General features: G+C 37.4%; 1 protein-coding gene across 5 annotated transcripts; it reads left to right on the forward strand.

Moving 5' to 3' along the window:
• The first annotated feature begins 8264 nt into the window (after nucleotides 1-8264).
• On the forward strand, nucleotides 8265-18856 carry prdm2a (PR domain containing 2, with ZNF domain a). 5 transcript variants are annotated; one of them, XM_042003897.1, is made up of 3 exons: nucleotides 8265-8362; nucleotides 9716-9777; nucleotides 12527-18856. In XM_042003897.1, the coding sequence occupies exon 3, from the start codon at nucleotides 12593-12595 to the stop codon at nucleotides 16703-16705; it is 4113 nt and encodes a 1370-aa protein (XP_041859831.1). In that variant the 5' UTR covers nucleotides 8265-8362; nucleotides 9716-9777; nucleotides 12527-12592; the 3' UTR covers nucleotides 16706-18856. The 5 variants fall into 5 exon arrangements, with proteins under 5 accessions (XP_041859831.1, XP_041859828.1, XP_041859830.1 ...); XM_042003894.1 differs by having other exon boundaries at nucleotides 8270-8358; XM_042003896.1 differs by having other exon boundaries at nucleotides 8270-8347.
• Nucleotides 18857-20221: the final 1365 nt, after the last annotated feature.

Consider the following 20221-nt stretch of genomic DNA (forward strand, 5'->3'; position numbering starts at 1 on the left):
TTTTATACACCGCTAAATTATTTTCCAATAAAGACAAGAGACAAAATATAAAGCATCTTTAGGAGACTGTATCATGAAATTCTCAAAAAATTTTTGGTAAAAAGTATCTGGCCAATACCAAATTAGAAAATAAGTTAAAACAACCTCAGATGAACAGACAACATAATTCTCGTACATGTTGCCATGTTGCCTGTCTTTATATATATTTAATAAAAACAGACTAAAATACAGAAAAAGTGTATGAAAAAGGGCAGCCCTGTTGCTTCCATAGGAAATAAGAATTGCGACTAATCAAACGCACTTATTTAGAATAATTAATCCTTTAACAGTTTTGATATAAAAAATGAAATCATGTTTTACACCACTCTGTGCAAAATTAAAACAATATAAGGTGATAGTGTGTATAAATAACAGAAAAAATAAAGCAGAAAGAGACAGATTAAAATAAACTGTTCACATTTGAATGTACAAATCCCAAAATAGAGTCTTGTGCATTTCATATTCTCTGATTAAGGATTCTGGTTGTTATGGTAAAGAAGGCATTTAGCACCAGCTGAATTCTTGTTCTGATGCTTTGTTGTCCTTTTCCTGACTGCATGAGTAAGAACATGCCATGAAAGGGATGTGGAGTCTTTTACAAAACCGTCTGCTCTATGCAAGCAGCATAATGTGTAGCTGTCCTGTAGGGGCAGTAGTGAGGCTTCTATTACTTTTTAGCAGTTTTCATTTTCCTGTTGAGTGTGTGTCTTTATTCAGCTGTGCTGTTACCAAACCAGGAAGATATACAAGTGAGAACAATCATGATTTGATTTGATTTGATTTCTTTCTTTATTTCGAGCCACGGGAATTGTAAAACAATATATTGTATATTGAAAATAAATATAGTGTACATAAAAAGAGAAAAGAAAAAGAACATAATAATAATATTGTACAATATTATATATCTATAATACCCGCAATGGGTAGAGAAAACAAAACAAAGGAAATACTCATAATCACATGTACATATGTATGTATTAGTGTAGCTCGAAAAGGAGTGGGAAGAAGAGAAAGTGGGAAGACTATGTGTTGAGCACCAGGTTACCAGCAGTACAGCCTTTTATCTGTACAGCAACTTATTATCATTAGTAATAAGACGACACTGTGGCCATTTAAGACATTATGCTGACAACCCAAACTGCCCGCTGTGTCTCCATCAACCCATGATCCATCTGCACATAGTTGATCCACACCCAGCAGCTGCAAAAGCTTTTCAATGAACTGTTGCAGCAAGACTGTGTGAAATGCCAAAATAAAATCAGTTAACAAGAACCCAGCATGAGAGTTCTTGTTCTCCACATGTGAGTGTAAGGTGGAGCAACTCTGTGCAGCAGATCTAGATTAGTTGACATGATTTGATGTGTAAGCTGCTCAAAACATTTCATGGCTATAGAGGTTAGGGATGCTGGGCAGTAGTTGTTCATAAAGGATGGATTTGGCTTCTTAGGCAGAGGCACTTCAGCGGTAGTTTTTAAACAGATGGGCAGTTTGGCTTGGCTGAGGGAAATATTGAGCATGTCCACCAATTCAGCTACTCAACACAGACTTTCAACACATCCTGATCTGGACCAGCAGCCCTCTGAGGGTTAATGGTTGAGAAAGCCTTCTCTCTGCTGTCAGTGCCTGGTTAGAAGGTCATGCCTGCTTTTGTGCTGCTCTGTTACCTATAACCTCAAACTGTGAGAAAAATGTCTTGAGGTTATCTTGAAGTAAGGGGTCATTATTCATTTGTCTGTATCATAGGCTTGAAGCCTGTTGCTGTCTGGAATTCCTGCTAAAAATGCTTTGTATCCTTGATATGAGTAAAATGAGAGGACAGCTTTTTCCTGTATGCCCTTTTAGCCTCTCTGATTCATATTTAAGGGTGTTCCTTGCTTTGTTGTACACTTTATTGTCCTTAGTTATACATGGGGAATCACAAAAGACTCTGCAAACAATAAAGTTAGGTTCGCCAAAGTTGATTGGTGCAACACACATTTTTTTTTTATTTTTATTTTCATTTGTAATGCCAACACAGCTACTGAATAAAGAGATGCCAGTGTGTGTAAAGGGACTCCATTGTATGCATTCTTGATGTTTGTGTACAGGTGGTTCAGTGCATTTTCCCCCTTTGTCACATATGTAGTGTGTTTAAAAAATGAGGAAGAACAGACTTGAGATTAACTTTATTAAAGTCCCTGATGATGATAATAGATGCATCAGGATTACTCACCATCAGTATTTGTAATTACCTCTATAGATGCAGAAGTGACGCCATTTTGCTTGTCTGGAGCATTTAGTGGCTCGTTAACACAATGCAGAGGAGGAAAGACCTTGTTGCTGCCTACCATCTGTCCAAAAGCTAAATCTTGGTAGAAATTGGGTCATGCAGCTGGACAATGATTTAAAAAACAGCAGCAAGTCTGCAACAGAATGGCCGAAAAAGAAAATTTCATGCAACCTAGCATAATTTAATGAAAGGATATTGAATTCAGCTTTTTTTGTCTTGCGCCAATTCAAAACAAAGTCCCCTCAAGGAGCTTTTAAAGATGTAGTCCAACCCAATTATAATCTTGTTATTGATTATTTAATCCCCATTATTCTAGTTAATAATAATTTTGTCCTAAGCCTACAACAACACTAATGAAATGGCTAAAAGTTACTCAAGTCATCCCTAACCATAAACCTTATAAACAAGGAAAGGCTGAAAGGTAGAAAGAGTATCTGCTTCCTAATCACACATGACGCTGGTTCCAAAAGAGAGCGGCCTGATAACTAAATTCTACTTTTAGAAACTCTTGGAATTACAAATGAGTCTGGGGGAGAAGTGCTCTGTAGGGAAAACATGGAACTATGAGATCTTTTAGATACAATGGAGCTTGGTTATTAAGAACCTTATGTGTGAGTTAACCAGGAGCCAATGAAGAGAAGCCTAAACTGGAGAGATGTGATCTCTCCTGCTGATTCTCATCAGAACCCCTGCTGCAGTATTTTGGATCAAGTGGTGGCATTTAATAGAATTTTTGGGATTGTCAAAAAATAAGGAATTGTAATAGCTCAATCTTGAAATGAACACATGGATTAGCTTTTGTAAGTCACTTTTCAGAATCTGTTTATTTTCCTGTCCACAAGGAACAAATCTGTAACAATGCCACAATTCTGTTATGACAATCACTGCATGGGCTGAAGAATGCTTCTGAAAACCATTAACAGTGAGCTAAAGCTACCATACAAAGCCAAAAACAAGAAAAACAAAACAAGAAAAAACAAAAGCAACAAAAAAATACAACATTAATAAACAAGACACAATGTGCAAGGACTAGAATAGCCTCAATATATTTTAGAGAAATTTTAGCTCTAACCCTAAATAAACATTTCCTGGAAATCCATGCAGACATTTATAGCTATTGTTTGGTTAACAAAAACATAACTGAGCAAACATAAAGGAAGACAATCATTTCCTGTAATGCCTTTATTTAAAACAAGATCATCAGCATCTGATCAAACAAATCTTATTTCAGCAAGGTTTAAAATAAATCTATTGATTCTCTGAGCCACTATCTTCATCAGGGCGTGTCACAGCTCACGCTGAGTTTGAGGCATCCATATGTAGGCTGACACATTCACACCCATCAGCAATAAAGAGCTGCCAGTCCACTATCTCTACATGTCTGCCACTGTGGGATGAAGCGAGAGAGTGTGAGGGAAACACACACAAAACACAGAGAGAACATGCAGAAGGGCCATACCTGGGCTGGGCCCACAACTGTTATGTTATACAGCTTACAGCTGATCTTATCAAGGAACAGTCAGACAACACGCCCACAAGTCACTTCCTTTGCAAAAAATAAAAAAGAAAAAGAAAATAAACACTATCTGGGTCTTGGAACATTTCAAATGTGTTGTGTTGTCCAAAACCGAGGACACACTTTTCAGTGTGTGTAACTTCTGTTCTCACTCTGCAGTATTCATTTCTCAGAGTCAACATGAACACTATACTGCGGTGACAGGGGTTTTGCAGCAGTGTGCATCCGCCCTGTGTACATAGATACCCTTCAGCAGGTTGTGATGTCATCAAGAAAATGTCAGCCCAGTGGCTTTTGAGTGCCACAGACAGCTGGGCCTAAGGGTGGACGCGGGGTGGAGAAGTGTGGGAGGGTGTACAGAGTTGGGTGACAGGCATAGATGGTGTGTTAGTGGTCAGACAGAGTATGCATGTTGCAGGGGTTAAGTGAGTCTGGTTGTGTGTTGCACCAGGGAGGTGAAGATAGATTTTGTGTGTATTATCAGGTGATCTCTAAATGTTTGTGAATGTGTGCTCAAAAGTGAGCAGTGGCATTTTGGAGGGCACATTTGTGTGTTTAACGGACTTTAAGGGATTGTTAGCATGCAAATGTGGTGTGTGCATGTGCTGTTGGAAGAAGTGGGCCACAGTTGTGCATGCTCATGTGCAGCATCATGTTTTTTTCCACTGTACAGTTTGTACTTGTGTTCCTACATGTTCAGATTTACATATTCTTCCCTGCACATCTGGCGTCTGCAACACAAAGCAGTAAATTTCTATTTGGTCCAAGTGACATAACATCTTGTCAGATTACAGTCAAGTCTTTGTCTGCTGTGTGGCACACATCTTCTATAAGAGACCCTTATTGTTTCATACCAAAGTCCTGCTCAGTGATTTGTCTGATATATGGACACGTTGTGGACCACCTCTCCCTCTTTCCCTCTTTGTCTCTGTTGTTCTATATGTTCATGTGGATGGAGAATGTTTCATTGTACACAGTCATCGGCACAAACCGGCGCCCACTGCCACAGGATATGCTAACAAGCATGTGGGACACACTATTTCACAATTGCTCGGCTTCCTGTTTTATTGTTGTCCTCAAGAATTTTGATAACACCAAGACCTTTTGGCATCGTAAGAAAAAAGGATTTTTCAGCACACATTCAGTATTTTATTTTTTATTGCAAAGTTTATCTTCAACACAGTGCCCTTGTGAACAAAATCTAACATGGTGTACATACATTCATAACTTACCTGCAGAAATAAAAATCCACATGGAAACACACACTTACATGTGAAAACACCATAACATAGGTGTGTAGAAACATTCTGTCCTGTAAAAGCTGACAATATTGCAAACAATGATAATTTTTTTTCACTGTATTCAACATACTGTGTTTGTTAAATCTACGGCTGAGAACAATAATTCACCTCTGCAGGTAGCTGTTAAGTTTGAAAAAGTCACACTGAGTTTCTTACACCTTTATGAGTATCTCTAGCTCAAAGCTCACATGCAGTATCATATAGTGTAAATTTTTATCTTAAACCTATCAATAGAACAAGTTGCCAATGTGGTCCCAGGCAGATAATATTTCTTCCATGATTAATTTCACAGAAGTCACAGGGGAGAAAATACATAAACATGACATGTCACTGCAGCTTTAAACACTAATTATCTCTGTGTACTTCAAATAAGCATGCAAAGATAAAACCTTGGTATCTTATGCATGGTGCTACTGCAAGAACCCCTATGTGTAAATGCATTTAATTATCCATAAATAATGCTGCAGGGGACATTTGACTTCCTGATAGTGCCACATGCTGTATTTGTTTGATTGCTTCCAGTCTTAACAAATCATGTTCCTACAAATTAGACTGCTTAGCTGTGTATTTGAAGTGGCTTTCAAGTGATCAGCACCTGCTTATACAATGATTTGGCACATGTATGACAAGCAAAGCCTATTTGAAGCTGCTCATTATATTTTACAGCTGCAATTGCCATCAGCTGTGAAAGACATGCTGGTGCCCTGGACATGTCTAGAGTGACTCTCTATGATATGCTGTAAATAAACACAATCATAGTTAACTTGCCAATGAATACACTGTTAAATCCCCACAACAGTTTGTTCCTACCTACATCATATCAACAACTTAACTGCAAAGTTTAGCAGCTTGTTACTTAAATACAGAAAAGGGGAAGAGTCTGAATAGAGAGGGTTAGGCTTGTTATTTATGATCTTTCATTATGGCTCGCGGAGGTCTGGCATGTGGTGTCACAGTGAAACCCCACTCGGCCCACATACAACATTACAACAAGAGACATACCATACATGTGCCATGAGAACACCACCCATGTGCTGCGCGATGTCACAGATACACATGTGGGGTCTGATAAACTCCTACAGGTTAGAAATAATGTCTTGCAAAGCCAGATGGCTGCATTCTGTAAGTGTAGGTGTGAGATTTATATGACCCAGCGTCTTGTGATTCAATTGACAATTGTTGAGGAAAACAGAGAACTGGTCAGGAGAAGAGAACACATACTAGTGCACATCATTAATCATCAGCACGTCCTCACAATGTGGCTTCTGTTTTGTAAACAGCTGTGAAACAGGAATGACAGTGGTAATTAAGTTTTGAGAACGACCTCTATTCAACAGTGACATCAAAATCTAAATATTTAACTAATAATTGCAAATCAGCAATTAACAGTCTGTAATAAAATCGCATTAGGTAAATGCATATGCATACAGAGATAATGTTTTATAACATCTTTGCTGACAGAAATCTTCTTGACAATGTCACTGTTTCTAAACTAAAAAAGCTACTCAAAATTTTACTATTGATTATCTGCTCAAACACCTAGTAAATACAGATACAGATCAATAAAAATATTGATATTGATTATCTATAGGATATGATTATATCTAAAAGGTTACTGCTCACGCAGTAATTCTGTAAATATTATACAGTTACAGTAAGACCCACTAGAGGCTGAAGTCATAGCTTTCCTTCCATTGTCTTTTAATATTGCGCCCTCTAGAGGTTAAATCAACATGCTACAATTACTAAGACTATTAAGAGATAAATATTATTAGCGGTTTGTTTTATGGATACTCCTTAAGTAAACTGAAAATTTTAGACTAATCATTCAAATCATAGAAATATATAAGAAAAAGAGCAGGCTTTTGTTTTTAGATATCATACAGGTATACTGAATAATTGGGAGGGATCTGTCCCAGAGTTGAAAATAATTTCTCAGTGGATAACTAAAGGATTTGACTCATTAGTGCACCTTCTTTGTGACTTTGAAAAAAAAGTTGCTTTACATTTTATTGTTGCAGCTGAAGATGCTTACGGATTTAATTTACATTTTAAAAATATACTTAAAAAAAACTCAATAATAACTCAATAATTGGGGTGATCCCTGTGGAATAAGTGGATATATGAATGAATGGATGGATGGATTGATGAATGGATGGCTGGCATTTAAATGACAATCAATAGTCTTATTTCAGTATGAAGCAACAACTGTTTTCCCAGTTTTCTCAAACTGGATCTCGAAGATGATTGCTTTCAGGTAAATTTTTTCTCCATGTGGATGCAAATTTTAGAATCTATCATGTATACTGATATATGAAAAAAATGGGGCGGAACTAATGCAATTCTTGCCTGATGGGTAGTAAGGAGATCTAAACTGATAACTCCATAATATGGGGAAAAAAATAGTTTCCTAAATAAATGAATAGAAAAATTAATAACAAAAGAGAGGAACTTTGATTAGACACCATTAAACTATATTTCTTATTTTAAGTAAAACAAAACATGCATGACGATAATATTATTACACAGTATTACGTTATGCCAATATAACTTTAAAGCAGATATTTACACCTTTACTACTAATACTACAAAAAAAAAAAAAAAAAAAAAAAAAAAAAAAATCAAATCAATGTTCTTGTATTCTATATCCATTAATTTTTCTATTTTGGGGGTGATATGGTGCTATTTTGTGTAGTAAGTTGTAACATCAAGGCATACTATTGCTTTGAACAAGATAGCTTTTTAAGACTTTTAAAGACGGTTTAAAAAAAACTATCTAATAAAATTTTAATTAGTTCTGCAGTTGCCTATTTGTTTAATTTGACATACCCCTGTAGCGTTTTACAATTCATTGTTGTACATGTCAAATGATTTATTTATTTGCGTGAAAACAGTCATATATTTTTAGCAAGTAAAATGTAAACTTTTGTAAATAATAAACAATATACTATAACCAGTAAAGGATGTTTAGTCGCATGTTTTGTTATTATTTTTGTAAAGAAAAAAAAAAGAAAAAGACTGCTTCGTTTGAGTTTTCTTTTTATTTTAAATGGGTCCAACAAACCTGCTGCTGATTGGTTTAATTTTGACAACCTCATTTTATGACCAATCAGAATGCCAGAATTTTGTTGGTACATTAAATAGGAAGAAAAGACAGCTGTCTAGAAGCATTGCAGGAGGAGAATTTCAAACCTTTCTACAGAAATTTGGAAGCAAGCACAAGTATGTGTGGGGTGTGTAAGTGCAGTTTTAGTTTACCAGGCAGTAGTCGTGACGGTTGCATCGAACATCTAGTTTAAATGTAGCTGGATCTTACGAGCTAGCATTGTAGCTAGCAGTTGATTGTTGGAACTTAAACAGCTGACTTTCTTTTTTTTTTAACTTAATATATAAAGCCTTGTCACATGACCTTCGGGACGAAATGTATATAATTTATTCGCGTTTCTTTAATTGAATGGCAATTTAATGCTTTCATATAGTAAAGCAGTTGACCTTAAAGTAGATGAGCTAGCTATGTCCGTAGCCAAGAGTAATGTGACGACGTGTTTTGTGGACAGTTAGCAATGGAGCAGGGACGGGGGAGCGTCACCAAATCAGGTGAAGCAGATGCGCGTGTACGCACCTCGTAGCTTATCCGTTTTCTACAAGTTTGTCTAAAAAAAAAAATCTGTTAATTTATTATGTTAGAAAGTGATATTAAATAAGCTTGTGATTGCGCACATGAATGTAACTTAAGACGGCGTATTAAGGAACTGGTACAAATAATTATGTGCTAAAGGCCCTTGATTGGTGCTGACTCTACTAATATGATGATTTCACTTTTATCATAATGCATTAACATTGTTCCAAAGAATTGCCTTGAAATGACTGCGGTTACGTTTATGCATGTCTGCAAAAAGTTGTCTTTTTTTAGCTTTCCTCTCCTATTTACATGTGCTTTAAAATTGTGTTACCTAGAATAATTATAATTTAAAAACATGCATCTGGGGCGAAGTGTCTAAACTATAAATGTGTCAACAATTGAATTAGAGCCATATTGAAATTAATAAGTGCGCATTCATTCGCGAAGCCACGACAGTTCTGGCACTACAGGCCTGCCATTTTGTATGATCAAGATTAATGTAAAAATACAACAATGTAGTCATATCTTAACTTGTTTTTAAGTTTCTTAGAAAAACGGAAGGAAGGCATATTTTTTTAGATATATGTGGCTCTCGTGCATTCATGTAAGAATATGTTTATTCAGCTGAGTAGGTGGAGTAAGGTAACCAAATAGGTAGATAAAGGAATCATGGGGACAGACTAGCAGTACTTTGGGATGATACTCTCTGTAGGCAACTAATATTTACCAACAAAATTCTGTGCATATGCAAAATAAAATATTGTGCAAAGTAATGATGTGCTATCTATAATGTGCTTCATATTACAAACTTAATATCCTTGATAAAGTTGCATAAATTGACTATTTAAAAAAAAAAAAAGTAGAGATGGTTCACTCTCATCACGTTGTGCTTTTTATGATTCTGTACCCTTGTTAATATTGAATAAATGGTTTTAATGATAACTTTTCTCTCTTCATCTTCAAAACAGACGCAAAAGCTTGTCCTTTAGTCTGCCCAACACACCTATTGTCTCTACTGACAATTAAAATGGTAAGCTGATCTAGATATTTAATCAAATGTCAGTTGACAGTTTTTCTTATAAACTGTATAAGATATAAATTATGTCAATGGGAGAATTCACATGACCTATTAGCCTATTGACAAGGAATAATATGCTGATGAGAACATGAACATGTATACTTGGGTTTACTTTCACACCAGTATGCTGATTGTGAGACTTGTGATAGCAGTAACCCCGTGTGAAATTCAGTGTTTATAACCTTTTCATTTTGGAAATTAGTAGCTCAGTGAGGTAACTTAAGATTCAGCTCTGGACTTCTCAGTATCACATAGCTGTTACGTCTTTACTGTGAGGTTTCACCATGGTAACTGTGCTTGAAACCTAACCTAGTTTTGAGATCAGAAATCAATACAGGTAAAAGCACAGTTTCCCAACCCCAAAATAACAAAAACAAAAAGATATTAGTGTGTAGACAATGGGGTTGTCTTGCTGACTAACTGGAGTCAAAGACCAACTGCACTGAGAAAGATCCTTATGAGAGAAATGTGAGCAGAAAGGGATGCTCATGAAGCCTAAAAGAGACTGACTTTAAAAGATTTGGAAATAACACAAACTGTTTTTATTTATAGAAATGATACTGAATAACAAAATATTTATTTGAATTTTTTGGTGCTTAAGCTCACAACAAGGGCAAGTAAAGTCCTTTTATCTAGTATTTTAGAGCCTAGATGTCAGAAAATGAACTGAGGCATTTACACTAAGTCCACTGATCGCCTTGAATTACTTTAATGTTTGTTTTTTATTTGGTGCATTGAAAAAAAAACTGTGTTGCATCTGACAAAATAAGAGCAGAATGTTCTAATGTGCCTAAAATCATGACCTGTGGCACGTTCATTAAAAAAACACAGCATCTTAAATCATCAAATCTAAACATACTTTTGTGACATGGCAATAATATTGGTCAGATGTGTCATTGTATATATATAACAAAACTTCTCCTGGTTCAGTCAGTGCAAGGAGGAGCATAACATCCAATGTAAAATAATAAAGTGCAGAAACTAGAAAAAAAAAAAAAAAAAAAAAAAAACATTAGCTTGATTACCTTAGACAAACAACATGTAAAAATAAACAAGAACAAAATCTCTTTGAAATGGCTGAGTCAGTTTAATTAAGAATTCAAAATCGTAAAATAAGTAATAAAGGAGCTGAAATTGAGGATGGAAAAAACCAAAACAAAGCAATAGCTCCACTAGCTTGATTTGTAGATATTCAAAATAAACAGAAATCGGCTCTTTAAAATGGTTTAGTGCTAGTGTGCAATTATTTAATTATTGTATTTATTTTGATCTCCATTAGTTGTTGGTGTACAGTTATTTTAATATTTCTTCATCCATGCTCAACACCAGCGTTTAAAAAATAATCAGTCTGATGTGATTTACCTTATTTAAATTATGGCATGTCGTTTCTGACTCTACATGTTTACAATTCTCTGCCTCATTGTACTAAGACACATGCGCGTGCACACGCAGGAAAGCACACTCTCACCAGCCGACAGGTGGTGAACATGTGTTGGAAAATATGCTGCGTAAATAACAGATAATAATCAGTCTTCACTAATTTACCCTTCATCCGGCTGATAAAACTGACAGTGTAGTTTGGTCATAGTTTTATTTAACGCTTACAGCTTTTCATCATCTCTGCTCTATAGTATCAGTGTGTGGTCTAGCGTAGATTTAAACTGCCGTTGGATCTCTTTTTTGTTTTTCCCCAGACCCAGCTCAACTTTTGATCGGGTATTAACATGTTTGATTGAGAGCAAAGCTGCATTCATCCCATACTATCAGTAGATGAACTCAGTGTGACAATTGTCCACATTATTGCACATTAACTTATGAAACAGTCTTTATTTTCTTTTTTGGTGCAAAAACTCAGCAAGCTGGAGATCTGGGTCGGTGCCAGAATATGTTAAGCCCTGAAATTAAACATCCATTAAAAAAGCTCCTGAATAAAACAATAGTTTTGCTGGCTTGGATTAAAAAAAATAAACAAATAAAATAATAGATAGTCCCAACTTGTCAAGCTTTTTCACACACATACCACTCAGCATCAGAGACCTACTCAAGCAGATTTCTCAAGCTTCTCAGAAAATTCACTGTGCAGGTTTTACACGTAGCCGTTAAATGCGATGGCTGAGGTAGTATGAAAAAGTTCCAGATGGCTGATCCTTTCGCTCACTCCACTTTGAAAACAAATGTGAGCCTCTGAGTGGTGCGTCATTAGCACATGATGTCACTCAAAGCGCACAGCATATAATTACACGAAACAGTTTGCTGCCTATAGATCGGGCCCATTGTCACGATATCCGATCTAAAAAACATCTGTACTGATATCAATATTGGATCGATGTATCTCTAAAACAAACCCAGTCTTAACCAAGATTTTACAGTCTAATATAAAACCTAGTTTCCATTTATTTTCTTAAATTATGTGCCGTTTCAGTGCAATGATAATAAAATACAAGTAGTTTCTTTACTTGCTAGCAATGATGCTTTTGTTGGAGTGGCATTGCCAATTTTTTCTGTTATTTCAGAATAAAAGTCATAACATATCTCTACTCGTGTAACTAGTGATAAATTCATTGCCTCTACTATGCTTTTTATAATACTTCGAACAGCAGTTACATAGTATTCCTGGATTGAGCTTTGTAATGCGTGAATGAGAAGTTTGCATATGTTTTTAATGTAGCCATTAATGGTATTTTCTTCATCTTTTGAATAGGTGTGACAGCTGTAAATACCCTGTGACAGATATACGTCAGAAAACTGGACATAAACCTCACAGAAGATGGAGGACTTGTACATCTCTGAACATGGAGACAATGAGGAGCTACAGGAGACAAAAGATCTCTACCAAAATGAATCACCCATGAGTTCTGAGGTCACAGAACCCCATAAACACCCTAACCAAAACAGTGGGGGAGACTCTCTTCTCTGCCAGCACCGCGAGAGGCAGTTTACCAGCAGACAAGGCTTGGAACAACACATGCACATCCATGCTTGTGGGAATGAAGTGCCGTGCAGCATTGTTTCAAGTATAAGTCAGATACAGCATGAGCAGATAAAGCCTGTGAAGTCAGTAGGTTCAGTTATTCAGCTTTATACTTCAGACTCCAACAGCTCTAATACTTCTATTTTGTCAAGTGGCGAACACACAGCTCAGCCTCATGAGCCAGGAGTATCATGGGATCATGATGCTCAGAAGTACCCTGAACAGATATTAACAACAAATACAAACAAGCAACACCATGAGCACAAGGTGGATGAGAACCAACAACAGCTCATACAAAAGGAAAAAAAGTTGCCTGAAGAGGAAATTCTTCAGAGTTCAGTAAATAAATTATCTCTGCTTCAAACACAGTTTGGTAAAAATACCTCACCCACAGGTGGTGTGGAAAATGAAGGAGAACACACAGAACAATACATGCTAGACATCTCTAGCAATATTTCAGAGAATCTCAGCTTTTACATCGATGGAAAGATAGTGTCAACAAGTACAGTCAGTAACTGTGAAGTAGCTGAAGTTCACTCTGAGTCTTCAACTTTAGTTGGACTGGATGCCCTCATTGTTGACCCTGCCCACATCAGCCACATTTTAAGCACGGATACAGACGTACCTGGTCAACAGCATACCAAGAGAAGAACTGCAACGCCACCTCTCTTACCACAAATTAAAACTGAACTGGAGTCTGAGGTGGTTGTGTCTTCATCCTCCTCTTCGCTTGTTTCTTCTTTAATAGAGAATCTATTCCCTCACAACACAGAGTCTACAGTTGCGCAAAATGAAAGAACGGTGTTTCTGTCTCCAAAGCTGAAGCAGCTCCTGGAGAAGCAGGATGGTCTCAAACCTACACTTGCCCTCATCACGGATAGCCAGAAGCCTTCTTCACCTGTCTCCGTCTCCATCCTTCCATCTGGATCAGGAAGGTTCAAAAGAAGAACCGGCTCTCCAACAAGCTCTCCACAGCAATTTGCATCATTAAATGATGAAACAAATATGGATGGTGGAGATTTTAGTGATGGAAGTCCAGAACATATAGAGTCCCAGCATAGCTCACCTGTGCGACAAACCGTTAATGATAACAACGATGCGACTCCATCTGTAATGGAGCCGGCAGTGAAATCTGTTTTGCCAGAGAGCTGGCCTCCTGTGACTGGTGGTAACGCCTGTAACCAGCAACCTTTGGATCTTTCTAATACAGTGAAAAGAAACGAAGATGTGGCATCTACTGACGCTGTGCTGGATTTAAGTTTGCAAAAGAATTACACAGGTGAATCTGAGCCGGCATGGAATTTAGTGTCACAGGCAGTTTTGAAAGAAGAATCAAGTACCTACATGGTTGAAAAAGGCTTAATGAAAGTTGGAGAACAAAATATAACCCTGGGGAATCCTGAGACTCCTGTAGTTACAGACTTTGCCATTGTCACAGGTTCAGACATTGTGACCCCCGCAGAGCCTGTTGCAGAGGGGCTTGTTTATGGACTTACCCTACCCCCAGGTTCTCTGACTCCATCGCCCAACTCAATTACCCCCGTTTCTTTGGATCCAGCTTCACCTTGCACTATAGCATTTGCTTCTCCAGTTGCACACACTGTGCTTCCTACTACACCTTCATTAATTACAGTTTTAGCATCACCACCATCTATTTCCCACCCCTCAAGCCAACCAATCCAAGTACTGGCCCCAAATATTTCTCCTGAGCCCTTGGTAATCTGTACAGAAAATACATTAAGTTCTTCTGAATGTGATTTACCATTTGCCAGTACGAGTTCTGCAAATATTGTTGCACTTTCCCAGCCCCTTGACCCGCCTCTGAATCTACCTGGCCATGTGTTTCTCACTGATCAGATTGCGCTCAATCCACCTCTGGTTGAATCCACTCCTGTTTCAGAAGTGCCATTCACACCTACTGTAACTTTAAATGATTCCCTGCTCAACTCTTACAACATTGCCAGTAACACAGTGTTAATAGAGTGTACAATAGCTCTTGAAGCCCCAGGTGGTGGTGTTCCTGCTGCAGTTACCTTACAAGAGAATACTGCTGAGCCTCCAGCACCCACCCACATGGTTGTTAATCACATAGAACAGCAACAGATTGTGTCACTGCCCAATCCACAGACTGTGGACCCTTCTGTTCTTGTGTCCTCCATTGCAGGATCTGTAACCCTGTCCACTGACACTGCTGTGACATCTGATTTTTCTCCTGTGGGTGACCCAAGTCCTGACCCAGAGTCCGTTCGTACAGACCCACCACCAACAAAAGAAGGTCCTGCTGACAGTTCTGGGTTTTTGTCTGAAATTGCACCTAAAACGCCGCCTCCATCATTTGAGAAAACCAAAGAAGAAGAGGCCTCAAGTAATTCAGCAGCTGATGAACAACAGCAGACATTCACCAAGAATTTCATCTGCAATGTGTGTGATAAGCTCTTCCATTCAATGAAGGAACTCAGCCATCATGTAGGCGATCATGCTGATGAATGGCCCTACAAATGTGAATTCTGTGTGCTGCTCTTCGGCAAACCCTCTTCTTTGCTTGACCATCGATCAAGCCTTCACGGTGTCGGAAAGACTTACGTTTGCGGTGCGTGTACAAAAGAATTTGTCTACCTTTGCAATCTGAAGCAACATCAAGAAGAATTGCATCCTGGTCAGCAGTGTACATACACAGAGGAAGAAAATGGAAAACTAAGACCTCAGAACTACAACAACTCAACTAAAGTTAGCACAGATCCATCAGCTCCTGAATCTCTAGAGGAACCCAAGAAATTAGTGAAAAAGGAAGAATCTGAAGTTGATGTGGCTGCTGAAGAATTGTTTACAACAATTAAAATCATGGCATCCGATGGACGCAAAATCAAAGGACCCGATGTTCGTCTTGGCATTAATCAGCATTATCCCAGTTTTAAGCCGCCTCCTTTTCCCTACCATAACAGATCACCTGCTGGTTTAGGTGCTTCAGCCACAAACTTTACAACCCACAACATCCCGCAAACATTTAGTACAGCTATTCGGTGCACCAAATGTGGAAAAAGCTTTGATAACATGCCAGAACTCCACAAGCACATCTTGGCATGTGCAAATGCCAGTGATAAAAGGCGATACACACCTAGAAAAAATCCTATTCCTTTGCGGCACTTTGCGAAAACCCAAAATAGAGTACTGTCTACTACTAATTCTACTAACGGACTAAATGCCTCAGTCAGATTCAGTCAGGCAGATGGGTCCAAACCTGGCCAAGATCCACCAGTAAAGCTGAAAATACTGAACAAAAGGAAGAAAAAGTTTGCGCAAAGGGTCATGCCGCAGAGAAACAAATCGGTCCCTTCAAATAAAGTGTCACCTGCACAGGTGGATGGAAAGCAGGAAATCTTCATCTGCCCACACTGCTGCAGGGAGTTCACCATGCGCCGCAGTAGAACCAAACATATGGCCGTCTGCCCCAAGAAACCAAAGGAAATGAAGAAAAGGAAAGATGGAGGAATCTCTGTCGCAAAGGAAAACGATGGACACTTGCATAGAGGGGTTACTCATACAAAAGAAAGACAGCAGGCAACACCTCAGCATAAAACAAGACTTCAGACATCTGGCTCTTCAAAGAGGCCTGCCATCCTACCAGTGCAAACCGTCTTCTCAAGTAAAAGAAGTAAAATCATTATAAAAGAAAGTACACAGCCCAAACAAGAAGCACCCACTCTGACTGAAATTCCCATTCGCACCTTCAACCCCTCCATGCGGCAGTATAGCAGAGTACAGCACAGTCTGAAAGGAGTTCCCATTAAAATTACTGTTGTGAAACCTCAACAGAGCTTGCCACAGAAAGATGCGGCGCCTGCCCTGCAGAGCTGTGAGAAAGCAAATGGAACCAGCACCTGTCGCTCGGAGCAGAGTGCCTCAGTTTAATGAGTCAGACGATGATTTCAGATCAGTCCAAGTACTGAAAAGTTTAATTTAAACAGCAAAGATTATGAAAAATTTAAGTTATGGTTCACATAAAGACAAGGAAAATAGTAGTTGCAGACAGACAAAATATCTTGGGAAGTTATTTGTTCAGTTTTAATTGTAATGAAGTAATACTGTTGACAGTTAATAATTTTGGGATGAGATTTCAGCAGACCTGTTAAATAACAAATATCAAAGAAACACTGAAACTCTTTTGGATAAAATATGAAGCGGATGTTAAAGGTCATGTCTCATCCATACAATCCTCATTCTGTTGTGATTTTTCTGGACTCTGCTATATGGGGCTGTTTCAGTTATTCTAAAGGGAGAACATTTCCTAACCACTGTAAACCCAGTGGACCTGTATGCTGCAGTACACTGTGCATTAAAATAACCAAATTCAGAACGGATAAAACAAGGATGCCGGAGTGAGTGCGTTTGAACTAAGAGTTTGCTTTTTAGTAGCTTGGCGTTTTAAAGATTTTCTTTTATTTCTTATCATGTAAGCGTGCTGTCAGCAGCTTGGACTTGCACTTAAAGTTAATCTGCCACATACCACAAAATACAGAAGTAGAGGAACTGAGCTCATTGCCTCCATGATGGGTTGTTCAGAGAGGATGGGAGGTGGCAATCGTTTTCAGCATGCATTTGCACTTTGTCTTATCCGTAGTCTGTGGCCTTTTTTGTTTAAATTCTTATTGCATGCTTCTACGACAGTGACATTGATTTAAGATGGATTATTTTGGTCCTAAACACTGAATCTGATCATGCTCTGGTAAAAGGTAATCTCAATTTTCAGGCTTGCAGAAAATGTGAATGTGAATGTTTCTGAGCTCAAGAATACAGAATAAAAGAAAAATGACACACTGCAGCTTAACACTGAACACAAACTGCCCTTCAGTAGTGCTGTCAAGCATGTTGTTATGATTTATTAGTTATTACCAATAGGGAAGTCAGTTTTCATAGTTGTTATGAATGTGAAATCGGCTAGATTTAATGCTACGGCATTTTCAAATGAGATGTGTGTGTGATGTTTTTGGCCCAGCTGTTATTTTATGTACTGAATGAGAGTTTTGAGAATAGTACTCTGTGTGCCATTAAAGTTATATGATGAGACAAAATATGGCATAAAAAATTGTTTTTAGTGTTTCCCAGATGAAGAATTTATTTTGGTGCTTAAAGCAAAGGGGGGGGGGGGGGGGGGGGGAGAAAAAATTTGGAATTTATATTCTCAATTTCTGGCTTACAGGCCACCACAAATAAATCGGTTGCATTCCGGAAACCCTGAGATTTAATGCACTTGCACTGCAATCCCAAACAGAAGTACTACTGTATGTGTTTATGCTGTACAGCTTGGAGACACCTCTGACAGTCGGGCCCAGTGCTTGGCTTCCCTGTATTTAATCTGAACTCCTAGACGTTTTTCTGTTTTGTTTTTTTTAGTTTGCTTTAGGCTTTGTTTTGCACAAATTATTGACAAATGATTGTTTTGTGGTGTTTTCCCCGTTCTGTGATTAGAGGTAGTTTAACATGGTCTTTCTCCATCTGTAATATACAAACACGTCATCCTTGCCTCTAACTTCTGTAATGGTGGTTTTTGGTTTAATGTGCAAAGTGTTTCTGATAAAATCCAACTTGTGTAAATCTGTTAGGGAATAATTTTGTTGTGTCGTATAAAAATGTTTGTTGCACAGTATCATGAATCTCATAGTGTCTGTTTTATTTAAAATGTGTTCAAAAGCTAAAAGTTTGAAGGTTAAGTGCTATACAGGGTAGTTTTTGCTTTGTCATTAAGCTGTTAAATTGGTCAACTAAAACTTGACAAGAGTCTGTATCTGAGAGAGTGCAATGGTAATTCAATTTTTTTTGCCTTTTCAGCCAGTGGTGGTAATTTTTCTTTAACTGACTTTAACTTGTTGGATGTACAGGATGGTTTGGGAGTGTATTATCCAGCTGTGAAAAGTGCTTGGTGGCATTTCATGGTGTAAATTGACTCATGTATATTTATCATTAATTTAAAATTACGTTATCGGTCTTTGAATGATTCTCTGTATGATTTGCACTAAATTTTTCCAAGCAGATGTTCAAAATAAAAACAGAATGTTAAAGTTATGTGTGAAACTTTCTTTAGGAAACAAATCAGTGTGGTTATTTTATTGGAGGTGTCTAATGAGTTGGTAAAACTTAAAAGGCTGTCTGTTATTTTTTGGGTTGTAGGTATTGTAGTGTTTACTTGCAGTGTACAAAATTGGCCAGATGGTGGCACACTTCCTTTACCTCTGCAGCAGTTGAATAGAGAAAGGTGCTGGTGTAATACCACTGCATCCCTTAAACGTTGAAATGAAGTTTTAAGTAAAAAAGAAATCCATTGAAACAACCTCATTATAAAAACATTTGCAATGTGGATGCTGCAAAATCTGTGTGCAGGAATATCCAAAGCTGCCAGCCTGTTACTTGCTTTACTTGCTCTCTTTGAAACCAATTAATACTCAGTGGAGTGGAGGTTAAACATTTTTCATCTTTTTTACAATTAAAAAAAACACAAAATTGCAAATGACTGAGGGTTAAACAGCAGCAGAAATTTAGAAAGTACAATTATCTGTAGTAACGTCAGCATGTGAAAATTTTTTGTCTTTATGTACATATGTATGTATATATATATATCTACATATAAACATACAGTATCTCACATAAGTCAATGCACCCCTCACATTATTGCAAATATTTTAGTATATCTTTTCATGAGATAACACTATAAAAATTAAACTTTGTTATACAGAATATCAAACTATGAAAACTAAACTTTGATATTCTGTATGTCAAAGTTTCATTTCTATAGTGTTGTCCCATGAAAAGATATACCGAAATATTTCCAAAAATGTGAGGGGTGTACTCACTTATGTGAGATACTGTGTGTGTGTGTGTGTGTGTGTGTATATATATATATATATATATATATATATATATATGAATAGCAGCATGGATGTTATATTTTACTCAAGATTAAAAATAATTTGTACTTAACTATTGTTTCATTGTGTTTTTTATGTTTTAAAAACATTTTAAAATAACTTCTCATGTCTGCATTGCAGTTTGTGGACTTTGAAACTCAGAAATGTCAACTAAAATTCATTTAACATTAACTAAGATCCACTTTGTGTTACTCAGTTAACATTAACCATTGTTTGGCAACTGCATGAAGAGGCAAAGTTGAGACATATGTTTACTTAAAACTCCAAATGGCCAAAAAAAAAAAAAAAAAAAAGAGAAAACTTTGGTTATTACTTTTTAAGTATAAAGGCTGGGGAAATCTTACTGACCTCGGTCATCAGTCTGCAATATTACTGTCCTGAGACTGGTACCCACACAAAGACAGAGAAGAGGTCCAATCCAATTTCTCACCAGGTCCTAATCTCCTATTCTGGTGGGAAATGGTCAGTTTGTACTCCTTATTCAAGCATAGTGCCAATACCTGAT

The sequence above is a fragment of the Melanotaenia boesemani genome, chromosome 13, assembly GCF_017639745.1.
Source record: "Melanotaenia boesemani isolate fMelBoe1 chromosome 13, fMelBoe1.pri, whole genome shotgun sequence".
NCBI classification, from domain to species: Eukaryota; Metazoa; Chordata; class Actinopteri; order Atheriniformes; family Melanotaeniidae; genus Melanotaenia; species Melanotaenia boesemani.